This window comes from Mesoplodon densirostris, chromosome 1 (assembly GCF_025265405.1).
Source record: "Mesoplodon densirostris isolate mMesDen1 chromosome 1, mMesDen1 primary haplotype, whole genome shotgun sequence".
NCBI classification, from domain to species: domain Eukaryota; kingdom Metazoa; phylum Chordata; class Mammalia; order Artiodactyla; family Ziphiidae; genus Mesoplodon; species Mesoplodon densirostris.
Window position 1 is genome coordinate 27,653,754 of NC_082661.1, and position 21,577 is coordinate 27,675,330.

General features: G+C 45.7%; 1 protein-coding gene across 15 annotated transcripts in view; it reads right to left on the reverse strand.

The window, feature by feature from the left end:
- The window catches only part of GBF1 (golgi brefeldin A resistant guanine nucleotide exchange factor 1), a 125,646-nt gene that overhangs the window by 12,037 nt on the left and 92,032 nt on the right, over window positions 1-21,577 (reverse strand). For 4 of the 15 annotated variants that reach the window (XM_060100304.1, XM_060100319.1, XM_060100294.1 and 1 more), the window contains 19 exons: window positions 19,859-19,990; window positions 13,782-13,900; window positions 13,146-13,254; window positions 12,573-12,633; window positions 11,272-11,326; window positions 10,447-10,545; window positions 7,328-7,475; window positions 6,766-6,989; window positions 6,078-6,246; window positions 5,442-5,653; window positions 5,003-5,101; window positions 4,206-4,400; window positions 3,798-3,987; window positions 3,061-3,201; window positions 2,651-2,739; window positions 1,500-1,702; window positions 900-1,023; window positions 490-615; window positions 138-220 (listed from right to left, as the gene is read on the reverse strand). In XM_060100304.1, the coding sequence (XP_059956287.1) occupies window positions 138-220; window positions 490-615; window positions 900-1,023; window positions 1,500-1,702; window positions 2,651-2,739; window positions 3,061-3,201; window positions 3,798-3,987; window positions 4,206-4,400; window positions 5,003-5,101; window positions 5,442-5,653; window positions 6,078-6,246; window positions 6,766-6,989; window positions 7,328-7,475; window positions 10,447-10,545; window positions 11,272-11,326; window positions 12,573-12,633; window positions 13,146-13,254; window positions 13,782-13,900; window positions 19,859-19,990 (2,578 nt within the window). The remainder of the gene's footprint in view (window positions 1-137; window positions 221-489; window positions 616-899; window positions 1,024-1,499; window positions 1,703-2,650; window positions 2,740-3,060; window positions 3,202-3,797; window positions 3,988-4,205; window positions 4,401-5,002; window positions 5,102-5,441; window positions 5,654-6,077; window positions 6,247-6,765; window positions 6,990-7,327; window positions 7,476-10,446; window positions 10,546-11,271; window positions 11,327-12,572; window positions 12,634-13,145; window positions 13,255-13,781; window positions 13,901-19,858; window positions 19,991-21,577) is intronic. The other 11 variants (XM_060100334.1, XM_060100310.1, XM_060100394.1 and 8 more) reach the window with 8 other exon arrangements.

The window sequence follows — 21,577 nt, forward strand, 5'->3', positions numbered from 1 at the left end:
GGGCTGCCCAGATAAATTACGATGCTAAATCCAGGGTGTATGAGTCACTGCAGTCCGATGTGACTCCAAAATCTGGAGAAGGAAGTAGCGTGCTTCTCCTTAACAGAGATGCTACACCATTCTCTACGCGTACTCACTTGATGGCATGGTACATGTCCTCCAGAATGTCTTGCTCAAAGTCCGTGCCTCCATTCACACCTTTTAGATTTTTGCGAAACTCCTAGAGACAGGGCAATAAGCTTTACCCACCACGTGTCAATGATGAAGCCCCACTCAGGGAACTCCTGGGTCTGTGGTAAATAGGACTTTAGGAAACAGTAAATGACAGAATCCACTTCCCTACCCCAGTTCCTCTTCTGGATTGGCCAGTGCCCCCGGACTCCCTTGGACAGAAGCTTGTCCACTGTGCCCACTGGAAAACCCATGTCCTTCCTGCTACCTCCAAAGCTGTGCTGGAACTGCTCTGCCATGGCTGGGATCCAATCTTACCTCCAGGGTCATGGGTGCATTTTGCTTGCGAACATTGTGGTTGTGCTGGTCAGTATTAAGCATGATGACAGCATAGGCCAGGGCAAAGCAGGCATCGCTATTGGCAAATGGGGAGCCATTACAATTCTGAAAAATCAAAGACCCCACCTATGTCAATGCCCTTCTCTGGCCAATCAAACCCTCACTACCAACCCACTGGTCAATGCTGATAAAGAGGGAAGGTACCAGCCAGAAAGAGGCCCATCTCTTGCCAACTCCTTGATGGAAGCTGGCCCCTCTATGGGAAAGCTCACTGACATTGCTCTCAGCCTTCTTAGGAGACAGCAACTGGGTCCTTCATTCGAAGCCACAGAAACCCTTAGTCAAATTAATTTGGGATGCTGGGCTCAGCCCCTGCCACTCAAACTCACCCTCCAATGTTCTGTGAATGCCTCTAGCAACCTCTGGATGACCGGTGCTTCCCCGGGCAAGCGGAAGGCTTCCAGGTAGAGACGGAGAGCTTCGTCCAGCCGCAGACCCTGAAAGCTGAAGGTGCTACAGGGAAAGAAAGAAGGACGAAAGTCTTAAGATGTATAAGCTGCAAATGCTGGGTGCTCTATTAGCTACCGTCCCACTAAGCTTCTCCTATTGGAACAGAAAAGGCTGAGAGCTCTGGCAAAGGGGAGGTATCTCCTGGTCATCTCTAACACAGAACCAGAATTTGACAACCCCTAAGCTTAGTACTCTTCACATCAGTGTGCTCCTACACAGAAACCTCATCCCTGGAACCCAGAACCTACCCTGTGCTCAGGAATCCTACTCCACCCCTTTCCAATGTTCTCTATGTAGAATGGAATGGTGCCCAAAGCTTTCTTGCTGGAGGCTCTTTCAGATCCAACAGATATAAATCTTGGGAAGAGGAAGAGTGTATGACCTGGGTCACCATCAGGAACTGACTGGTACTGTTTTGAACTGTCTGTCCCCCCAGGCTGATCATCAACTATGTCCCACATTTCTTGCAGTTTCCTCACCTCACAAAGCTCTCCAACAGGTCAATGTTTTTGCGGTCACTCACAAACTCTCCAATCATTTTCTTGTCCAGCCGAGGGTTCTCTCGCAGCCACTGGGCTACCTCTGTGTTGTCCATTGGGATGGTGAGGAGACCTTTCTCTTGCAGAAACTGGATCCCCTTCTTTGGTTTCTGGTTGAACTGCTCTGTGCCAGTGATCAGCAGCTAGAGAAGAAATACAGGAGGTGTCAAAAGCTGCTCTGCCCCTAAACCAGACAAGGGCAGGTCTCCATCACAGTCCACAGCTGGTCACCTAATGGGCTCCTAGGACACGGTTCTAAGTCACTCCAGAACTAAGGCTGAACCATATTGGCCCCTAGCTTTCCCCAATCTCCATGTTTAACTAGAAGTGGCTGAAGAGCTCCTTATTACTCCTTTTCTGAGTGCTAAAGATGCACAGCACTCTCCTCCAACCTGAGAACCAGAGAAAAAAAATAGAAGAAAGAGACTAAAGAAGGTTTTCTTTTCTCTCCAGTATTAGAGCCGTTCCTGGTATCTGTTTACAGACTAGCTTGGATTCCCCTTCTTTCTTTGGCTTCCTAGCTCTTAAGGCCCTGGGGTTTGAAAGACAAGGTGAACTAACTGCGATGATAACTTTTTGACTGTCTAGTCACAGCCCTGCAATCAAGGGCACACATAAACCAAAGTCATTTAGGCTGGCCTTACAAGGAAGAAAGGGTTAAACAGAAGGTCTTCTTTGTGTTAGAAAACCAGAAAGTACAGTTATTTGAACTTTACTAAAAAGCACCAGAATAAATGTCAATTCCCTTTTATTGCCAGTCATCACCCCAGAGCTTGAGATGACCAATAACCTTCGGTGACCCACACGATACCAACACCCAGGGCTCTTGTCACCACAAGTAACACCTGACTCTCAGCTAGGGCAGCATTTGCCCAGGAGCACACAATAGATGCCGATTACATGGCTTAGGAGTAAGGAAAGGGCTTCAAAGGAGATTGGGGGGTTGCTGAAGCCCCAAAAAGCTCAAAAACTAGCCTTGGGAAGCTGTTCAGTGAGATTAGACTCTCCCTCATTCTCTGAGACAGACACCCTACAGAGAACACCCAGTCAGAAGTGGGTAGAGGCTGAGCTCTGGGGATATCTATATATACCTTCTTTTTATTCTTAATTTCAATCAACTCCCGTGGATCTGGCAGGAGACAGGAAAATCGAGGTGGCTTCCGGGTAAACTTTTTGTCAGCTAGGAATGGGAGGAAGAGAGGGAAACACCAGTAAGACCCCTTTTACCAGGATAATGACTTTTGGAAGGATGCTGATATACTCTCTAGTGAAAAAAAGGATGCCTCAGAAAATTTCTTGTCCTCATCAGTCTTCCACTTCCTTAGAAGTCCTATCTTCTAGGGCTCCAAATGTTTTCTTTCCTCTCTCTGGGTTTGAAGGCATGGTGAGCAGCCAGTGTTCATTCAGGAACTACCCTAGGGTATTTCTGCTCCCCTCCCCTCTGTGCTCTAACAGGCCTTCCAGTTGAGGGGGCTTAGGATGATGGATACCCAGTACCCACCCCCAGAGTCACCAGCTTCCTCCAGATCACTGCATCCTGGTTTCCCATGTTCTGCTGGCAGCCGCCCTCCACCTGGCACATGCAGGCCTGCGATGTCTGGGGCCATGCCTATAGCCTTCCCATCGCTGGCTGCTCTCTCAGCTGGTAAGAGAGAAGAAGGTAAATGAAGACTGATGGTGTAGGAAGCCAAGCAGAGCTGCAGGAGAATCGAGCTTCAGGCCAAGGAGACCTGCATGTTCCCACATAGGTCACCAGCCCTGACAGGACAAACCCAAGCCCAAGTAAGTAGTCACTGTCCCAGGTCAGCCAAGCATTAGATTCTACAATTTAATAAAGAGATTACCCAATCACTTTCCCTGATCTTCTGCAACCTCAATCTCAAGGAAAAGTTAGAGACGATTAATTAGAGTGGAGGCAGGCACTGGGGGTAGGAAAAGGTAGGGACTGGAGCTTTTAGGCACAGAAGTCCTATATCCTTTAATCTATATTCTCTTTTCTCCCCATAAAGAAATAACAATTTTGTAAAAATAGCTAAAGCATGGAAGAGGAGAAAGGGAGAAGTCCATGAGTCCTGCTAATGTGCCAGCCTGGTCTATGATTCACATCACCAAACCTTGGAAACACAGAATTAGGAGTACTTTGGAGGAAATGACATAAGGGTAGGAGAAAGGATTCAGTGAGTAGAGAAGGGATAAACATAGAACCCTGGGATCCTCAAAGAAAGAAATGCTTCTCACTATTGTTGACTTCTCGAGTGCCACCTACTGCCTCACAGCCAGGTCTGGCTGCCTCTTTCTTTTCTTGCTGGGTAAGGTTGTTGAGGACTTTGGCTTGGCAGTGGGCCTCAGTGCTGTCAATCACCGTCAACAGGGCATCAAGAGACAGCAGGTGTGTTGTATAGAGCTGACCAGACACAGGGAAGGCATTCTGGAAAGTAAACAGATACAGGAGACTTGGGGTTAGAATACTTTTCCAAAAATCCTAAAACCGCCCATAACTTCTACATTGCCTTGAGAAGATACCCTTCTTCTTCTTGTTCCCCAGCTCTCAAGTGTGCCGTTCCCTATATGTAGCATCCTCACTACCACCAGAGAGATCTCCTTAATAAAGTCATCTTTCTAGAGGTCAGTAGTAATGCTCAGCACCTTGGACAGCAGCTTGGTGAGCTCTTCAAAGACGTTGGAACAGTAGTAGTCACAATCATAGTTGATATAGAGCTCAGTGACAAAGCTGGGGATGTGCCAGAGCTGCACAGTGGCCTCCAAAGCCATCTCCTTCATCTCATAAGGCATCTTGGGGTTCTCCACAGTGATGATATCCATGAGCTTTTTGATGTACATCTGACAGTAATCCAGTAATTGCCATTTGGGTGGGGAAAGGATTCAAGATAGGAAGAGACAAATTGGACAGGAAAAACATTAAACAGGAAGCAGACGCCTAGCCAGAAGGTATACATTAAGAGACACTTAATGGTGGTATTCCATCCCCTAAATACATCCCCCTCTTTGTCCTTCAGGATGGGGGAGGCCTGGCTCTCTACCTCGTACCTGATCCAAAACAAGTTGCCCATTGCCCTTTTTGTGCTCTCTGTGTGAGCCTGATTTGGTCCTATTCAGAGTCCCCTTTTGCAATTTAGTGGCGAAGCTAGCTTGACTTGCCTGTCTGTGTTGCAAAAGAACTGCAGACAGAAGAGTTGTACCCACTCATGGTGAGGTTACCTGCCAGTTCTCATATTCGGGTTCTCCCATTTTATAGCCAGCCAGGTTTCTCTGGGCACCTTTTAAGTTCTCCACTAAAGAGGAGAGCCAATGAACCAAACTATGGAGGCTAAAAGCACTCTCCTCAGAAGCCACCAAATCCCACTCCTGCAGCATGACAAAGCTGACCCGAATGAAGGTGCCATACATCTCCCTTTTTTTTTTCCCAACTTCAAGAAACTCACCTCTAATTGGAACTTGAGGTGCTCCCTCATGCTCTCAAACAGTAGGAAGCATACCCGCAGGGAAGCAGCATAAAGATTCAGTCGCTCTACGCTGAGTAGCTGGAGATCACAGTAGGAGGGGCTATTAGGTTTCTGAACCTGACTATGGCTCAACCAAGAGGAAGCAGGACAGCAAACTGTGGGAAGTTGTCACTAAGGTCATGTGCTCTGAGGGAACTCTGTATCTAGCCATTCCTATGTTTCCCTTTGGTTGCCAGAGTCCCCGGGGAACTACTGGAGTCCTCTTGACTATGACTACTGGTCAGTAGGGGAGGTAGGTTCTTTCCTGGGTCCTATACTCTTCACATGAATCAGCCAAACCTCCTTGTGTTCCCCTGGCCCTTGAAAGACCCTGAAAAAAAGCCAGGTGTTCGGAGTCCCTCTAGAAATTCAGTCTTACCTGGAGTAAGTGGCGGCACATCTCATCCTTGATGAGGCCCAAGAGGGTTTGGCACTGGGCTACAGGGGCTGACTCAAGAGCCACTGTCAGCAAATGCAGTCCCATGTGGATCATAACCTCTGAGTTGTGGCGGTCGTGTGGGTTGGTGAGGGAGATGAGGAATCGGAAGAGCTCACGGATGCAAGGAAGACCATAGGGGACCAAAGCTGTGCCTGGGAAAGGCCAGGAGGGAAGTGGGACTGCTAAGAAACAACTGGCTCGATCACTTGGCCTAGCCTGCTCTGCATTATACAGGCAATTTCAGATAAGTGATTCTCTTCAGGAAAAAAATGTTTTTTTTCTGGGGCAGTAAGGAGACTAGTCTCACTTATTGAAGGGAATCAGAATTGATGATCCCACCTTTCTGTTAAAAGTCCCAAGCTTTCTATTCTTCCCTCTCACTTCCTATTGTCCACCAAACTCCCTCTCTGTGTAAGTTAGGGAAGGCTTCCATCCAATAGTCCTCTTGCTTGATTCCATTTCCTGACTACAAAATGGCATAGGACTTGGACCAGCAGACACCTTGGGTCTAAGATGGTTTAGGCTCAGACAGCTTAGTGGGTAGGATGGGGGAAGAGCCTGCCTGAGAGTACTCACCTTCTTTCTGAGAGGACTGTGTAAAGCGCACACCCCGGGGGTTGACGTAATCCATGTCATGGACAGAAGCAGAGTCAGAGTGGTCAGCAGGAGATGTGCACTCCTCTAATACTTCAGGGATAGATTCCACGGATGCTGACTGGGCCTTTTCCACATGGGCCCCTTCCTGCTATGACCAGTAGTGGGGAGGATATAGGAAAAGAGATGAGGCAAGAGCAATTGGAACTTATTTCTCTTAAGTATCTGTCCTCCAAGTGTTTCTAATGGACTGCAGGTGTAGGGCCAGCTCAGTGGGCTGTGAATCAATGCAAGATGGTTCAGGGAAGGAGTATGATGAAGGACTCAGAAAACATCACCTGAGGCATCAGTGACCTACAGTGACTAGAACCCCAGAGGCAACAGAGGCCCTCAGAAGCTTGGATTTAGATCATTAACTTCCAGAAAAAGCCATGGCCAGCATCCTCACCTTTGCCAAGTACTGCATGTATGTACAGCTTAAAAATCCTTTGAGCTACCTCTCACAGTGAGTCATGCTGTGGTTTTTCTAGGTAGCACATAATTCTAGGAAACAGGGAAGAACCCCCTGCCCCAACCTTCTTTTGAGCCAAGGCCTGGATAAAGAGCCAAAGGATCAAGCCAATTCCACAGCAGAAGACTAGACAGGGGTCTTTAGAAATCAAAGTCGTACCTGGGGGTCAGGTTGCTCAGGAACCCCTAGCTCGCTGCTGCCAGGCTCTGCAACTGAGCTGTACCCTGGAGAGCCAGGTTGCTCCAGGTCAGTGAGGTCCTCTTTGGAGGTGGTCTGGGAGGAGAACTCCAGGCCACTGTCTGTAGAGGGGCTGACCACTGCTGAGGCAGCTTCTGAACTTGCAGAGGAGATGGGAGTGGGTACATCTATGAAGGGCATGCCACCTGCCAAGCAAAGTGAGTGAGGCTTGAAGAAAAGAGACTCTGTGGGAAACACATACCTTCCATGGTACCATTTGTTTGTTTGTTTTTCCTAGACTGCATATTAATTTCTGCATATGCTTGGTCTCTAAAGTAGTCAGGGTCCCACTGGAAGGAGAACAACCTTAAGTCACTGCAGATTGCTAAATGGTCACAGTGTGATCTGACCTGGAGTTTTCCCTTTTTGCTCTCAGTAGAAAGACCACAGCCCCTCAATTAGTTGGTCTTCAATGTCAAAATTCCTGAGAGAGGAAGGAACTTTTCTTCTATCCTAATCAGAAGAAGCAGCTCAGGGTACTGACCAGTGAGGTTAGAGGATAAGGTGGTTCCACTGGGGGTGGGCAGCTCTGAACCTGGTGTGACTCTGGTCATATGGCGTGGGGGCCGGGGAGATCTCTTCTGTTTCTTCCACTTAGATGAATCACTCATGCCTCCCGCTCTCATTTTCAGCTGGAAATATCACACCTCATTAACACTGGTATTCAAATTAAGATTGTATCCCTAGAAATCTCTTCTTTTAGTCCTACTGGTCCCTAGAAAATAGTCTATATCCCACATCTGTGCCACAGTTAGAATCTAGACCATCAGAGCACATTCCTACTCCTCTAACTTGCCTTCTACTCTTGCCACTTTAAAGGTCAGCCTGAGAGCCTCCAAGTGGAAGGTGACATTCTGGTTTTAGGCTAGTCATTGATAAGGCCTGCCCTCATACATCACTCAGCTTCCCTGAATACTGGGTGGCAATCCTCAGTCCTGTAGATGGTGCCTGACCCTCTTGCAGAAAGCGTAAGGGCAGGGGGTCCTTCGCCCAAAGCTGCAGATCTTCAGGCCCTGGATCCCTGGGCCTTCCTCCTCAACTACCTGCATAGTAGCCTCCTACTCCGAGTTCTTATCCAACTGTGAGAGTCTACTCCTTCCCAGACAAACTCTTAGCTTTCCTATTACTTCATGAACTGGGCCTAGATCCTAACCATATCCCTTACTGTGGAATGTCTACATCAAATTGGTCAAAGGTTCATTCCTTGGAATTAAGGAAGGAGTGGCATCCCAGTTGATCTGTGGAGTTAAGGATGAAAGATCACGTCACGCTGCTGCTCTGCTCTCTGCTGCTCCCAACTTTGGTATATAAATGAGACCTCCTGTCCTTCTCACTGTTGGTCTTTCTAGAAGCAACTTCATGCTTTCAGATGGTAAGGCTACTGATTTCTTGGACTCTTGCTCTATTCCATTTCCCTTCCTCTTGCTGCATTTCTCTCTCTCCTATAGCTTCCTTTTAGTCACAAAGGAAAATCTTTACTCCTATAGCTTCCTTTTAGTCACAAAGGAAAGTCTTTATCACCTATTGACTACTTTAGGGTATAAGTTTTCATGCATTTTCTCCACCCTAAGTTCACAGCTACTTTGTTTAAGCCCATTTCATTTTCTTAATCCTGATGCCTTCTCAATTACTGTTTGCATCCAGTCCTTCTACAGTTATATCAAACTAGTCCTAGATTGATAGACCATTCCTGGAATGGGCAACAGCAATTCTCTTCTAGGAACCATTAGAATGACTCTAAAAGAGAGTAGAAACAATTTTTCTCCCTGCCTCCTTCTAAAAGCTGAAAATACCCATATTATCCTTGGCCTATTCAATTCCTTCTGCTATTTGAAGGATAAGCCCCCCTTCCTCCCCCAAGCCCTCCAGAATCTGGACAACCTTTGATCCTTTGCTTAGAAACCACATAATTCTTCCTTCCATACTCATATCTCCACCCATAAAGGAGACAGGCCCAACAGCTGAGTCCCACCTCCAGCTCTTAGTAACACAGCAACAGCCTCACATTGGATTTACACTTTTTGTCCCTGCATCTCCAAAATGCCGGCAGTCATATGCCTAGAATAGAGCTTCAAGTGCTCTGAGCACTGTGGTTAAGCAGGAACCAGGATGCTCCCTCCAGAAACCACTGAAGCCCAAAAGAAAGTTCTGGGGGTAAGAGTTAGTTAAACATGCAGATAGGCCAGAAGTGCAAAAGATCAACGAGGGAAAAGAAGAACCTCCTGGTTTAAACTGGAAACTGTCACTGAGCTCCAAAAAGCACTCACATCTGGATTGACTTGTGTGAACTATCTTTTCTCTCCAGGTGGCTCACCAATATCAGGAATTCCAGGTAGTCCTACTTCCATGGAGAAGCCCAGTCACTGAGATTCCGTCCCATACTAGGATCAGTCCTTCCTGTTTCCTTCTCTATCCTGTGCAGAGGTAGCTCTAACCTGATCATTTCAATGAATGCTCACTGCCTCCTGGATGGAACAGGAGTTGAGAGGCTGCCAGTTCTTACAAATGTCTCAGTCCTTTAAAAGTATAGCTGTGCTCCCTGTTCTAAGATCCTAAGGTGGGCGGGGCAGGGGTGAGCAGTTCATGAAACTCTACATCACCGTATCCGTATAACATTTTATTTCCAAAGGACAATATAAGCTTTATAAAGAAAGGGCAGGTCCTAGGTTAATAATCATGGCAAAATGGTGGGTAGCCACTGAAGAGAGCTGCAACTTGAGACTAGGCAAGCACACAAGTGGAACTTGAGACAAGGCATGCAAAGAAAACACAGGCCTATGGACTGTCTAGTGCACACACACACACAAAACACACACAGTTCTTTTTATCTTCAATGACCTGGATGTCTACAGCCACACCTCTAGCATGCACACTGTTATGAGAGCTTGGATAGCCCATACCTCCTTCTCTCCCTCTTCTTCCTAAAGCAGGGATATGGGGATTAGGGTAATCTTTAGCTTGCACCTCCGTTCTAAGTTCCCTTACTTCTAAAGGACAGAAGTCACCTTTGCAGATCCCAAAGTATTGCCAGTGTCCTGGGCTAACCTGGGACCTGGGTCCTTTTCATCCATCTAGAGTCCTAAACCTTAGAATGACCCCTTTAATGGTAACCAAGAAAAAAATGGCCCCAACTAGACAGACTATCCTTTCCCTCAAAACCAAGTTCAGGCATCCAGCTAGAATCAAGGACTGTGCTTAAGCTTTCTAATGCCAGCTCTGAGACAGGGAGAGGGCAGAAAAGGGAAGGGTCTTGTTTGACAGTTCCTCATAGTTCCCCTAGAAATGGTAGATATTAAGCTTCCCCACAAGACGTCAGCAGGACCCAGGCTCTCTTTCTAGGCTTACTACATAACGTATTATCAGTTCAAGGCTTCCTTCTGCCTTCAGGCAGCCAGATGCCCCACGAAAATTCCCAGCACTGCAAAGTTACAAACACATGCAGCTCTTCCAAAGCCGTGCTATGTTACAAGGGAGGGGTAAATTGTGCTCTACACAGTGGATATGGGACCCAGATGTTACATATAAAAAATACACATTTAAATAAATAAATAAAAAGGGGGTAAGGAGAGGGAGAGGGAGAGGAAGAGGGAGAGGGAGAGAGACCTTGAGGTTCTTAAAGAGTAGTACCCTCTCTAACTGGTTCAGGGCTTTGGTCTGCTCCCCACTACTTAGCTCCAGTTTGTTGAGGAGACATGGAGAAATCTGTGAAAGACAGGCAAACGAACGATTTAAGCAGAGTGAAATAAACTCAAACACACACCAACAGGGCACAGGGCAGGAATGGGGATGGATGGCAGGGGAAAGGGGAAGGTTATGTGCATGCACCAAACAGCCAAGGGTCATCTCCAAGGGCAGAACCTCTTAGGGTTGCAAGCAGAATCCTCATCAGAGGCCTGTGAAGTCCAGGGCTTCAGTTCAAGATAGATAGAGGCCATTCTTCTGAACACCCTTCTTCTCCTAGCAGTTTGAGAACCTTCTGATCTGGAGTCAGACTTGATTTATCTTGTCAACAGAGGCTAGTCCAAGCATGAGCCCAGTCTAATCCAGTATTAGGATGGGATTTGAGGTATAGCCTCTCTAGGCCTCCTATCTGCTGGTAAGACTGGGCCCTGAGGGGATGGCAGGATTTTCACCTTTATCAACATACATTTTCAGCCCAGCCTGATGGGCCTCACCCAGTTTCCATGAAGGACTGGCTCACTAGCTTACATAGTGGGTCAACAAATATAGGCTGGAAAGGAAAGGTTGGGGAAGGAGAGGTACCTGGGAAAGAATAAATTTCTTGGTAAAGGAGCGATAGCTATTTCTAGATTCCAAGCAAACCTGTCTAGGCGAAAGTATGTTTTTGCTAAGCAAGGGTATCCAGGAAGATCTCTATAGTACAGAATTTGGGAGATCGAGGTTTGGATGAGGGATAGCAGGTCATACCTTCTTCATGTTGGTCCCCATATAGTTCTTGGGTTCTTCTTTAAACTGAGGTAACCTGTAAGATAGAAAATCCCATGGACTGTAATTAAGGATAATAACAAACCTTCCCCTCCATGCCAGCCACTGCCCAAAGATGCTCTGGGCCAGAGCAAGCTATCTCTTAGGAAAAGCTAGGAAAAGAAGCAGGCTTATTTCACCCTTTTTGGAGCTTCACTGAAGAGCCACAGAAATTGAGGGACCTGTGACACAGATACTTTCTAAAAAAGAAGGTAGTCATGAGGGAAAGGTGACTAAGTACCCTTGGAGTGTGGAGGCTCTTTTCATCTTTAAACTGACTCCTTTCTGCTTGTACTCCTTTCAGCAAGTATTGCTGAAAGCCATGATATGGGGAGAGGGCAGTCTATCAAAACCCCAGGAGACTGGGCATAGGGTGAGAAGTAAAAGGCAGGTGGAAGTTTTGAAGTTAGTAAATTTGAACCTGAGAAGTAAGAAACAATTTGCAGCAGGGTCCAGAGGCAGATCTAGTCTGTAGATAATATGGATTATTACCCGTGCCCCCTGCACTGGCAGCACAGAGTGTTAACCACTGGATCGCCAGGGAAGTCCCTAATAGACTATTTTTTAAAGCAATCTTAGGTTCACAGTATACTGATTTCTCATATAACCCTTGCCCAAACACATGCATAACCTCTTCCATTATCAATATCCCCTAGGGGAAGCTGTAAAGCCCTCGCCTCAGATCTTCTCAAAGTTAGTCTACTGAAAGGAAGTACAGAAAACAGGGTGTTAGACATGGTATGAAAAGGTCTCCTAGGCCCTAATTTGAGGGTCTTGACGAGGTAACAACTGTTTTGGTTTGTGGGGATGAGGGACTTTCACTGCTAAAATTGGGACAGTCGGGCAAACCACGATTGTTGGTCACCCTAGACTTGGTCCTTCCTTACAGAAATCAGGCTGAGCTCTGGGAGCTCAGCAACCTGTTCCAGGCTCCCTTGTGTTTGGCTTCCTCTCTGGGTTCCCTTTCCCAGCTGCTACCTGCACAGAAACAGACACAAGTTTGGGAAGCAGAAGTTCTGTCAGCCTAGATCAAATAACCCTCTGCTTCCCCCTGAGGCCAAGCCAGCTCCCTCCTCTTTCTCCCTTGCTTGGTAACCCTGGTCCTAGAGAACCACGCCCATCCATAATCTCAGTGGCCTCTGATGTGGCTGTGGGGTTGGCCAGGTCCCTGAAGTGGCTGTGTGGAAGTAAGCAGGCTCAAGAGGCCTGGGCAGCCGGGCTGAAGCAAACAGCAGCAGGTTTACCTTGTGAAGAGCAGCTGCACCATGTCTACGAGAGTGTGCTCTGCGGATTTTCTCAATAACTCTGCACAGGCAAAAACAAATAACACAGGTGTCATTACTTGCCGTGCTATTATCAGGAGGCTTCTCAGAGCAGACTCCCCTCCAAACCTTGTTTACTAAGGATTATACCAAACTTATTAAAACCAGCTCCAGCTCAGCCTGGCAGCCAGAACATCACTGGCCCACTAGATGGCACTACTGAGTCAGGATAAAAAGGGGGAGCAATGATGTGTTCTCAGGGGTTGCAGGCTGGTGTCAATCCCAGAAACCTCAAGGGAGGGAGATTTGGTTCTGGGCTGAGTCATTCTGGGATCCAGCCCAATTCCTGCCCTGGCACAAAAAGCTAAGGTCTCTATTCTAGCTGCACAACAAATTGTCAAGTACAGAGACTCCTAGATCCCTATGGCTCCACAAGGTAGGTGGTGGAGGAGTCATGAGTTTTCCATCTCTCTGGGACTGAGAGACAGCATCCTGTATTCATACTCACAGATACTGGCCCCAGGAATGGTGAAGGGCCAGTATTCAAGCACCTACCACTGAGCCTCATTTCAAAGCAGATCCGGAAGCAAGACTGCATAATCTCACACACAGATTCATTGGTTAGGTGGGCACCTACTGGGGTCAGCAACAGAGTCCGCAGTACCTATCAGGAAGAAAAAGGAGAGACCATGATAAACATGGCAGGCTGGGGGAAGAAGGGTGTACCTGAGGGGAGAGAAGCTGCCTCCTGTTTCTCTAAGTCTCCTACGGAAGCACTCAGGGGTGAGAAAGAGGTTAGCAAGAGCTGACCTTGCTTCAGTTTGGTGGGGGGTCTCCCAGGAGCTTGTCTTAGGAACTGTGTCTTTACTCTGCATGACCCCAACATAGTTCAGCACTCATTCCAGCCCTAGCCCACAAGCCCAATGGATGGATGACACAGATACAGTCTGCCAGAGGTACAAGCCCATTAAGGGTTCCGGTATTTGATATCAATTCATTTAAAGCTTTTAATTATTTTCCTTAGAAAAAGCTTTTAATTTGGGTACTGGAGCTGCTTGTTTGGAAACAAAGTAGCTCTCTAAGCCCCAGTGGAGTCAAAACATAGCTTCAAGCTGCCATCAGGCTCCGGTAGGTAGAGCCAAAGGCACCAGGTCCTGGCCATTAGCCTAATTGCTCTTCCCCTCCATTTACCTGAAGGATTTTCATCAGGACAACCTCATCGCTGGCAGGATCTGTGCCCACAAAACGGGCGTGAGTGACAGCATCTGCCATGTTCTCCATGCCCTCTGCCGTGCCCTCATGGGTGGGATCTGCTCCAACAAAAAAGAAAAGATGTGTAGAGGAGAGACAGAAAAGTCAAGACATCCTGTCTAGAGACTGTTTTGAGAGACTTTTGGTTTTCTCCTCTCCCAATTCCCTAACCCATGGCTTCCTGAGCTACCTGAGAATTTTTGCCCATAACTGGCTTTAATAAGCATCTCAGCACAAACTCCACTGTGTAAAAGTGGTTCTCAAACTTAAACATATATCAGAATCACTTGGAGGGCCTGTTAAAAATAGAAATTGCTGGGACTTCCCTGGTGGCGCAGTGGTTAAGAGTCCACCTGCCAATGCAGGGGACACAGGTTCAATCTCTGGTCTGGGAAGATCCCACATGCCATGGAGCAACTAAGCCTGTGTGCCACAACTACTGAAGCCCGCACTCTAGAGCCCATGAGCCACAACTACTGAGCCCACGTACCACAACTACTGAAGCCCACGCGCCTAGAGCCCATGCTCCTCAACAAGAGAAGCCACTGCAATGAGAAGCACGTGCACCTCAATGAGAAACATGTGCACCTCAATGAGAAACATGCGCACCGCAATGAAGAATGGCCCCCGCTCACTGCAACTAGAAAAAGCCTGCATGCAGCAATGAAGACCCAACGCAGCCAAGAGTGAATAAGTAAAATAAATAATAAATTTGTAGAAAGAAAAAAAAAAAAAGAAATTGCTGGTCCCACTCCCAGAATTTTTGATTTAGTAGGTCTAGCGTGGGGCCTGAGAATTTGCATTTCTAACAAGATTCCAGGTAAAGTTAATGCTGCTGGTCAGGGGACCACACTTTGGAAATCACTGGGGTAAAGCTACTCATTTCATAGAGGAAGGGCCTGGAAATTTGAGGTTTTGGCCCAGAGCAAGGGCCGAGTAGGGCCAGAGCTTTGAATGCCAAGGTTGCAGCCTTTCTCTTTTCAGATGTTCACTTTCAACACATCTGTCTCTGATTGCTTTTGGAATGTTGTGTTCAGGTGCAACTGAGGTAGGGGAGTAGGGGGAAGAAACGGACAGTCACTGCTGCCAATACTCATATTTGGGTGCCCATTACAGCAAATCAGAGAACTCTTCCTGCTTTGGTTTCATTCTTATTTAAAACAGTATGTCATGGACAAGAATCCTGTAACTAGCTTAACTAAAGATTAAGGAGAGTTAAGGGACAAACGAAACAGGACTGGAGGCTGGCAAACTGGGGAACAGGTGGGAGGGAGACTTTCAGCTGTCAGAGGGGAGAAGCTAGCTCTGACAATCAGCACCATGCTGCAAGCTAACACAAATGCTGCCAAGGAGGAAACTCTGCTCCCATTCATGACTTAAATATCCACAAAGAGGACTTCCCTGGTGGCGCAGTGTTTAAGACTCCGCCTGCCAATGCAGGGGACACAGGTTTGATCCCTGGTCCGGGAAGATCCCACATGCCGTGGAGCAACTAAGCCCGTGTGCCACAACTACTGAGCCTGCATGCCACAACTACTGAAGCCCATGCACCTGGAGCCCGTGTTCCGCAACAAGAGAAGCCACCACAATAAGAAGCCCACGCACCACAACAAAGAGTAGCCTCCGCTCGCCGCAACTAGGGAAAGCCTGCGTGCAGCAATGAAGAGCCGATGTAGCCAAAAATAAACAAATAAAATAAAATAAATAAATTTATAATAAATATCTACAAGGAGTAGCCAAAGAAGTGACCTCCATCAAGGCTTACAAGGGTCCTGCTGAACTGCCTGGATTGTTCTTGAAAGGGGAGCAAAAGTAGGAAAAAAAGATAGGGACATGGGGCTGCCCTGGTGGCGCAGTGGTTGGGAGTCCGCCTGCCGATGCAGGGGACACGGGTTCGTGCCCCGGTCCCGGAGGATCCCACGTGCCACGGAGCGGCTGGGCCCGTGAGCCATGGGCGTTGAGCCTGCGCGTCCGGAGCCTGTGCTCCGCAACGGGAGAGGCCACAACAGTGAGAGGCCCGCGTACCGCAAAAAAAAAAAAAAAAAAAAAGATAGGGACGTGACAAAGCTTTGTGAGCGACAGAGAAAAATGCTCCAGAGGTGGCATGGTGTAAGCTAGGAGAAACTCTTAGTTTTAAGTGTGGGAATTAGAAGAAATTCTTACATTTTCTCTTTCTTGGTACCTGAAATTAATGGAGTTCCTGAGTTTGAAGCTCAGCAGATGGCTGAGAAACCAGAACATTTCTCTTGCCACAATAAGCCAGAAAACTTTCTTCAATTGTGAGTGGTTTTCATTTGTTTTCTTTTTTCTCTTCCATCCTAGTTAGTCTCTGACACCTAGTCAGACTCTCTTTGCCCTATTTACTACATGCCACTACTCAGTATCATGAGCGGCTACTTTAGAGGTCATGCATGCAGAAGGAAGCCAATTTCATGATGATCTACAGTATAGAAGGTGACCCAGCTCCTTCTATGACACCAACTCTCCATGTTTCTCCCAATCAACACGGAAAATCCTATACTCTCAAGGGCTGTTGCCTGAGTCCTCTTTCACAGCCCTGCTGGACAGGGTCCTTTATTCAGGCCTCCAGGGTCCACAGAAGGACCTTTCCTTGTTCGGGAAATCCAGGACCTTCTCAGTGCTGTGTAGTGTTTCAGAGTTCCTAGTGAATGGCAGCCTTGCTCCCAACTCCTGGGGGTCTATTTCTTCTCCTCTTTCAGTAGTCTCTCTAGGTAAAGTGGTTTAAGCGCTACTGATCTTTTTAGCTCTTATCCTCTGAGCTTGAATGAAGTAGCAAAGTTAATTTTCTAAAAAGGTAGGTACAAGTGACAGGTCCTTAGAATCACAGGCAGGGCCTCATAAGCCAGGCAATCAGAGGCACAAATCCTGATCTGGCAGCTGTGTGGGGCCAAACAAAAGGCTGGTCTTTGGAGTAGGATCTAAAATAACCCTAGATGCCTTGGGTCACAGGGCTGAGAGGTGGAGGGCAGTTCCTTCCAGAAGGGCAGCCTAAACAGAAGGTTGGCTCACTTAACAGACCTTGTCTTCCCCAGGACCCCTTCTTTAGAATCTCCTCCTTTCCTGGCCACCCTGGAGAAGACTGAAGGGAAATCTGCCAATCTCATCTCTTTTGCCTTCTGGCTTTCATACACTCCTTCCCGTTCCTATTCTCATGCCCACTGCAATCACCACCTCCAGCACTCTCTTTTCCCACCACAGGAAACTCCAGTGACCAGCTGGCCTGAGGTCTCCAATGACCAGCTTGTCTGCCAACCCCAGAACGGGGAGAGAGTAACACTGACGAAAGAGCAGAGGGAAACGGCACAGAGGGCAGCTGCTGGAGGCCGTGAAGAGAGATGACCTGCAGGTGGTGCTCAGGGCAAGGCTGTAAGTAGCTGGGCCTGATTTTTGCTTAGGAGAAGTATGAAGCTAGGACTAGGGTGCCTGGAGAAGCTCATGCACCTAGAGAACCTAGTTGGCACCCAGGATACGTGCTCCCAATCCTGAATGCTTCAACTAAGCAAATCCAACTTTCTAGAAAAGATAAAGGGTTTTCTTGCCTTGAACTGAAGGTCATTTTCCTTTCTTGCTAGCTACAGCCTGAGCTTCCTCTTTTCCTATCTCCCTACTTAGAAACAAGGACAGCTGCCTGTGTTCTATGTTCCTAACCCTTGCACATGGGCAGACAATAGGGGAAAAAAATTCGGTATTCTAAGTGACAAAACCAACTATAAAGGAATCCAAAAAAGACACCATAAACTAATTCAGAGATAAACAATAGACTGGATAAAATATCTGGACTAGATTGGGAGAAAATATTTGTAATACTGTGATAGACAATAGGTTAATACACACTATACAAAGAACTCCTACAAATTGATAAGAAAAACAAAAACAACTCAATAAAATAATAGGCAAAGGAGAATAAGTTCAAATGTTCAGCCTCAAGGAAATAAAAACAACAAAATACCAGTTTTCACCCATCAAATTAGCACAAATAAAGAATATCGATAATATTCAGGGCTGGTGACAGAGTGGGGAAATGGAAACTCTCAAACCTACTGTTGGATGTGCAAATGATTTTAATCTTTTGGGAAAGCAAACTGGTAGTACATATAAAAATGTAATTTGCACATGGCCTTTAAACCAGAAATTTCAAGTTCAGGAATCTGTCATACAAAAGGAAAATTAATAATAAAGACATATGAACAAGGATGCTTATTTCAGCATTATTACTAATGGCTTGGGGCTTCCCTGGTGGCACAGTGGTTAAGAATCCGCCTGTCAATGCAAGAGACACGGGTTTGAGCCCTGGTCCAGGAAGATCCCACATGCCGCAGAGCAACTAAGACCGTGCGCCACAACTACTGAGCCTGCGCTCTACAGTCTTCGAGCCACAGCTACTGAAGTCCGCGCACCTAGTACCTGTGCTCCGCAACAAGAGAAGCCACCGCAATGAGAAGCCCGCGCACCGCAATGAGGAACCTGCGCACCGCAGTGAAGAGTAACCGCCACTCGCCGCAACTAGAAAAAGCCCACACACAGCAAAGAAGACCCAACGCAGCCAAAAATAAATAAATAAATAAATAAATTTATTTATTTAAAAAATAATAATGGCTTAAAATAAGAAACAACCTAAATATTAAATATTACTCAATAAGAGAATGATTGAGTGAACTGTATTATATCTATACTATGGAAATTATACAGCTACAAAAAAGAAAAAAAAAATCTTACTAGGGACTGAGGGGCAGGGGAAATGCTGTATTATTGCTTAATGATTAGAATTTCTTTTTTGGCATGATGAAAAAGTTTGAGAAATAGATGGTGGTAATAGTTGCACAACACTGTGAATGTAATTAATGTCACTGAATTATACACTTTAAAATTATTAAAATGACAAATTTTATATTATGTATATTTTATCACAGTAAAAAAAAAACATACAAACTTCCAGGTATAAGATTAATAAGTTCTGGGGATGTAGTGTACAGCATGATGACTACAGTTAACAATACTGTAATTGTATGTTTGAAAGTTGCTAAGAGAGATCTTAAAAGTTCTCATCACACACACAGAAAAGTTTGTTTCTATGTGAGGCAATGGATTTAACTAAACTTATTATGTTTATCATCTTGTGACATATGCACATATCAAATCTTTACACTGTATACCTTAAACTGATACAATGTTATATACCTCAAAAAAACTGGAGGGAAAAGAATAAATCAGATGGATAATTATATCATGTACACCTAAGTTAATACTATTAAATGAGAAAATACGTAGCACATAATCCTATTTTTATTTCTTTTTTAAAAGAGGTGGAACTTTATATACATTTATACACATGTAGAAAAAGGTATAGGAAGGGCTTCCCTGGTGGCGCAGTGGTTGAGAGTCCGCCTGCCGATGCAGAGGACACGAGTTCGTGCCCCGGTCCAGGAAGATCTCACATGCCACGGAGCAGCTGGGCCTGTGAGGCATGGCCGCTGAGCCTGCACGTCCGGAGCCTATGCTCCGCAACGGGAGAGGCCACAACAGTGAGAGGCCCGTGTACCGCAAAAAAAAAAAAAAAGGTATAGGAAGATTCAAACCTGCCTGTTAATATTATTTACCTAAAGAAGGAGGAGAAACATTGAGAGAGAGAGACCATTAACTTTTCTTTTAGACACCTCTTTATTGTTTATCTTCTTAAAATAAGCATGCATTATATTTGAAAAATAACTTAAAAAATAAACCAAAATAAATCAAACCTCCAAGGGCACTATACCCTTAACTGCCTCCAGAGCACAAAGAAATCAGAGTCCCAAGGAAACCTCTCATTCCCCACTCTGCACAACCTGAGTCAATTAGTGTGATGAGTAACCAATAAACAATCCTATTTCTCTTCTACAAGGAAACGGATGGCTGGGAAAAACTTTCCAGTATCACCAGCTCATTGCCTAAAGCCTGACCACTCCAGGAGAGGCAAGAAATGAAGAGCTGTGGTCATCCAACAAAGTCTGAGCTCTTACCTATGAGCGCATAGGACAGGAACTTGTTGACAGAGGTGAGTGCTAGTCCAGTGATAGGGCCAGTGGTATCTTCAGAGCGAATTACTTCCAGAAATGGACGAAGGAACACGTTGGGCTCAATTTCTGAGAGTTCTGCAAGAAAAGAAATGAGAATAAAGAGGCCATCTTACAAAAAGCTAAACCCTAGAAAAAGGCCCTTCTTAACTGTGCCATGAGGCTAGAGTTCTTAGTTGCTGGGACAATCTTCCTCCCTCTGGATTATCTTGAATCAAACCCCAAACACTATGTCATTTTATCTGCAAAATTTTTAGTTTGTACCTCTAAAAGATGAAAAAGCTTAAAAAACCCACAGTATCATTACTATGCTTAAAAATTAACAATAAAATGGTTAAGATGGTAAATTTTATGCTTTTAATATACTTATGTATGTATACATATTTTTAAACCACAATTTAAAAATTAACAGTAATTCTTTAATATCAACAAATATTGCTGGGTCAATTATCCATGTCCATTTCACCACCTTCCCTAGGGGTGCACAGGTAAACCTCATCTTGAGTACAGCCAACGTGGCCAAAGAGATCCCAGGATGAGCTGCTTGCTGTCTTAGGTCTTTTGTTGTTATAGGCAAGGTCACTTCTCTTAGAGATAAAGAATGTAGCACATTACAGGAAGTTGAGGGGGAAACTTGAGGTTTATAGTCCCTTGCTGAAAAATAAGCTCAAAAAGAACAAAAGGCTGTGTTGGAGACAGTTTATAATCTTGCAAAGGTCCTAACCACTCTCTTGTCTCCTTTCTGTCTACAGTAAGCAGAGGGCTAACTGCCTTGAGATGAAGAGGCAATTCATAATCTTTATTTTACAGATGAGAAAGATAAGACACATGATTGGCTCCAAATCACACAGCTAATAAGAAGCAGAGCTGGGATTTGAACCCGGTCTATACATATGGTTCTAAAACTTGTAAAACCATTATACCTATTCTACCTAATAATCAGCACATACTCCTAAATTTAGAAGGTTTCATTCCAGGTCTAAGAAGCTACTTTATACTGGACTTGCTCTGTACCCTACTATGCCCAGGGTTTAAGTTTTGTTTTTCTGCTGTGCTTTCATATCTCAGACACTAGCTCCCTAAAAGGCTTCCTAAATAGGCCAGAAAGATTCAGGGACTGGATAAGGGCTGCCCCACCTTTAGAGACAAAAGGAAGCTGGGTTTCCTAAGCACCTTCATTTTCATGCAAATGTAGGGAGCTTCCCACTCAATTCCTACCACCCTCCTCTTTGGGTAAACATTCCCTGGCTGCGCTGCTCCTCAGATTAATGCTTTAATTAATTGGCAGATTGGGTAGCATTTTCCAAGCTTGTCTGTACAGTGATCACATCAGCTGTATAAAACCTGCTTCTCATCCCCCACTACCCCCACCTAGAGATGTACAATCTGCAGAAAAAACCTAGAGAAAAACCTTTGTGTGTGTTTAAGATGGTAAAGGGTTGAGACGTAAGGAATAGATATATTTGGGAAAGCTGAAATAAAATACCTTTAAAAAGCACATTGAAAAAACTAAAGTCATCTAGTCTTGTTGCTTTAGGAACACAACTGTATTACATACGATTTGGTCTGTCATTTAAAAAATAGTCAGGTTTGGTATATTTGAGATATGAAAGTGTTAGATGGAAGACAAATCTTTGAGAGGTGGGATAGGGAACAGATTTTCTG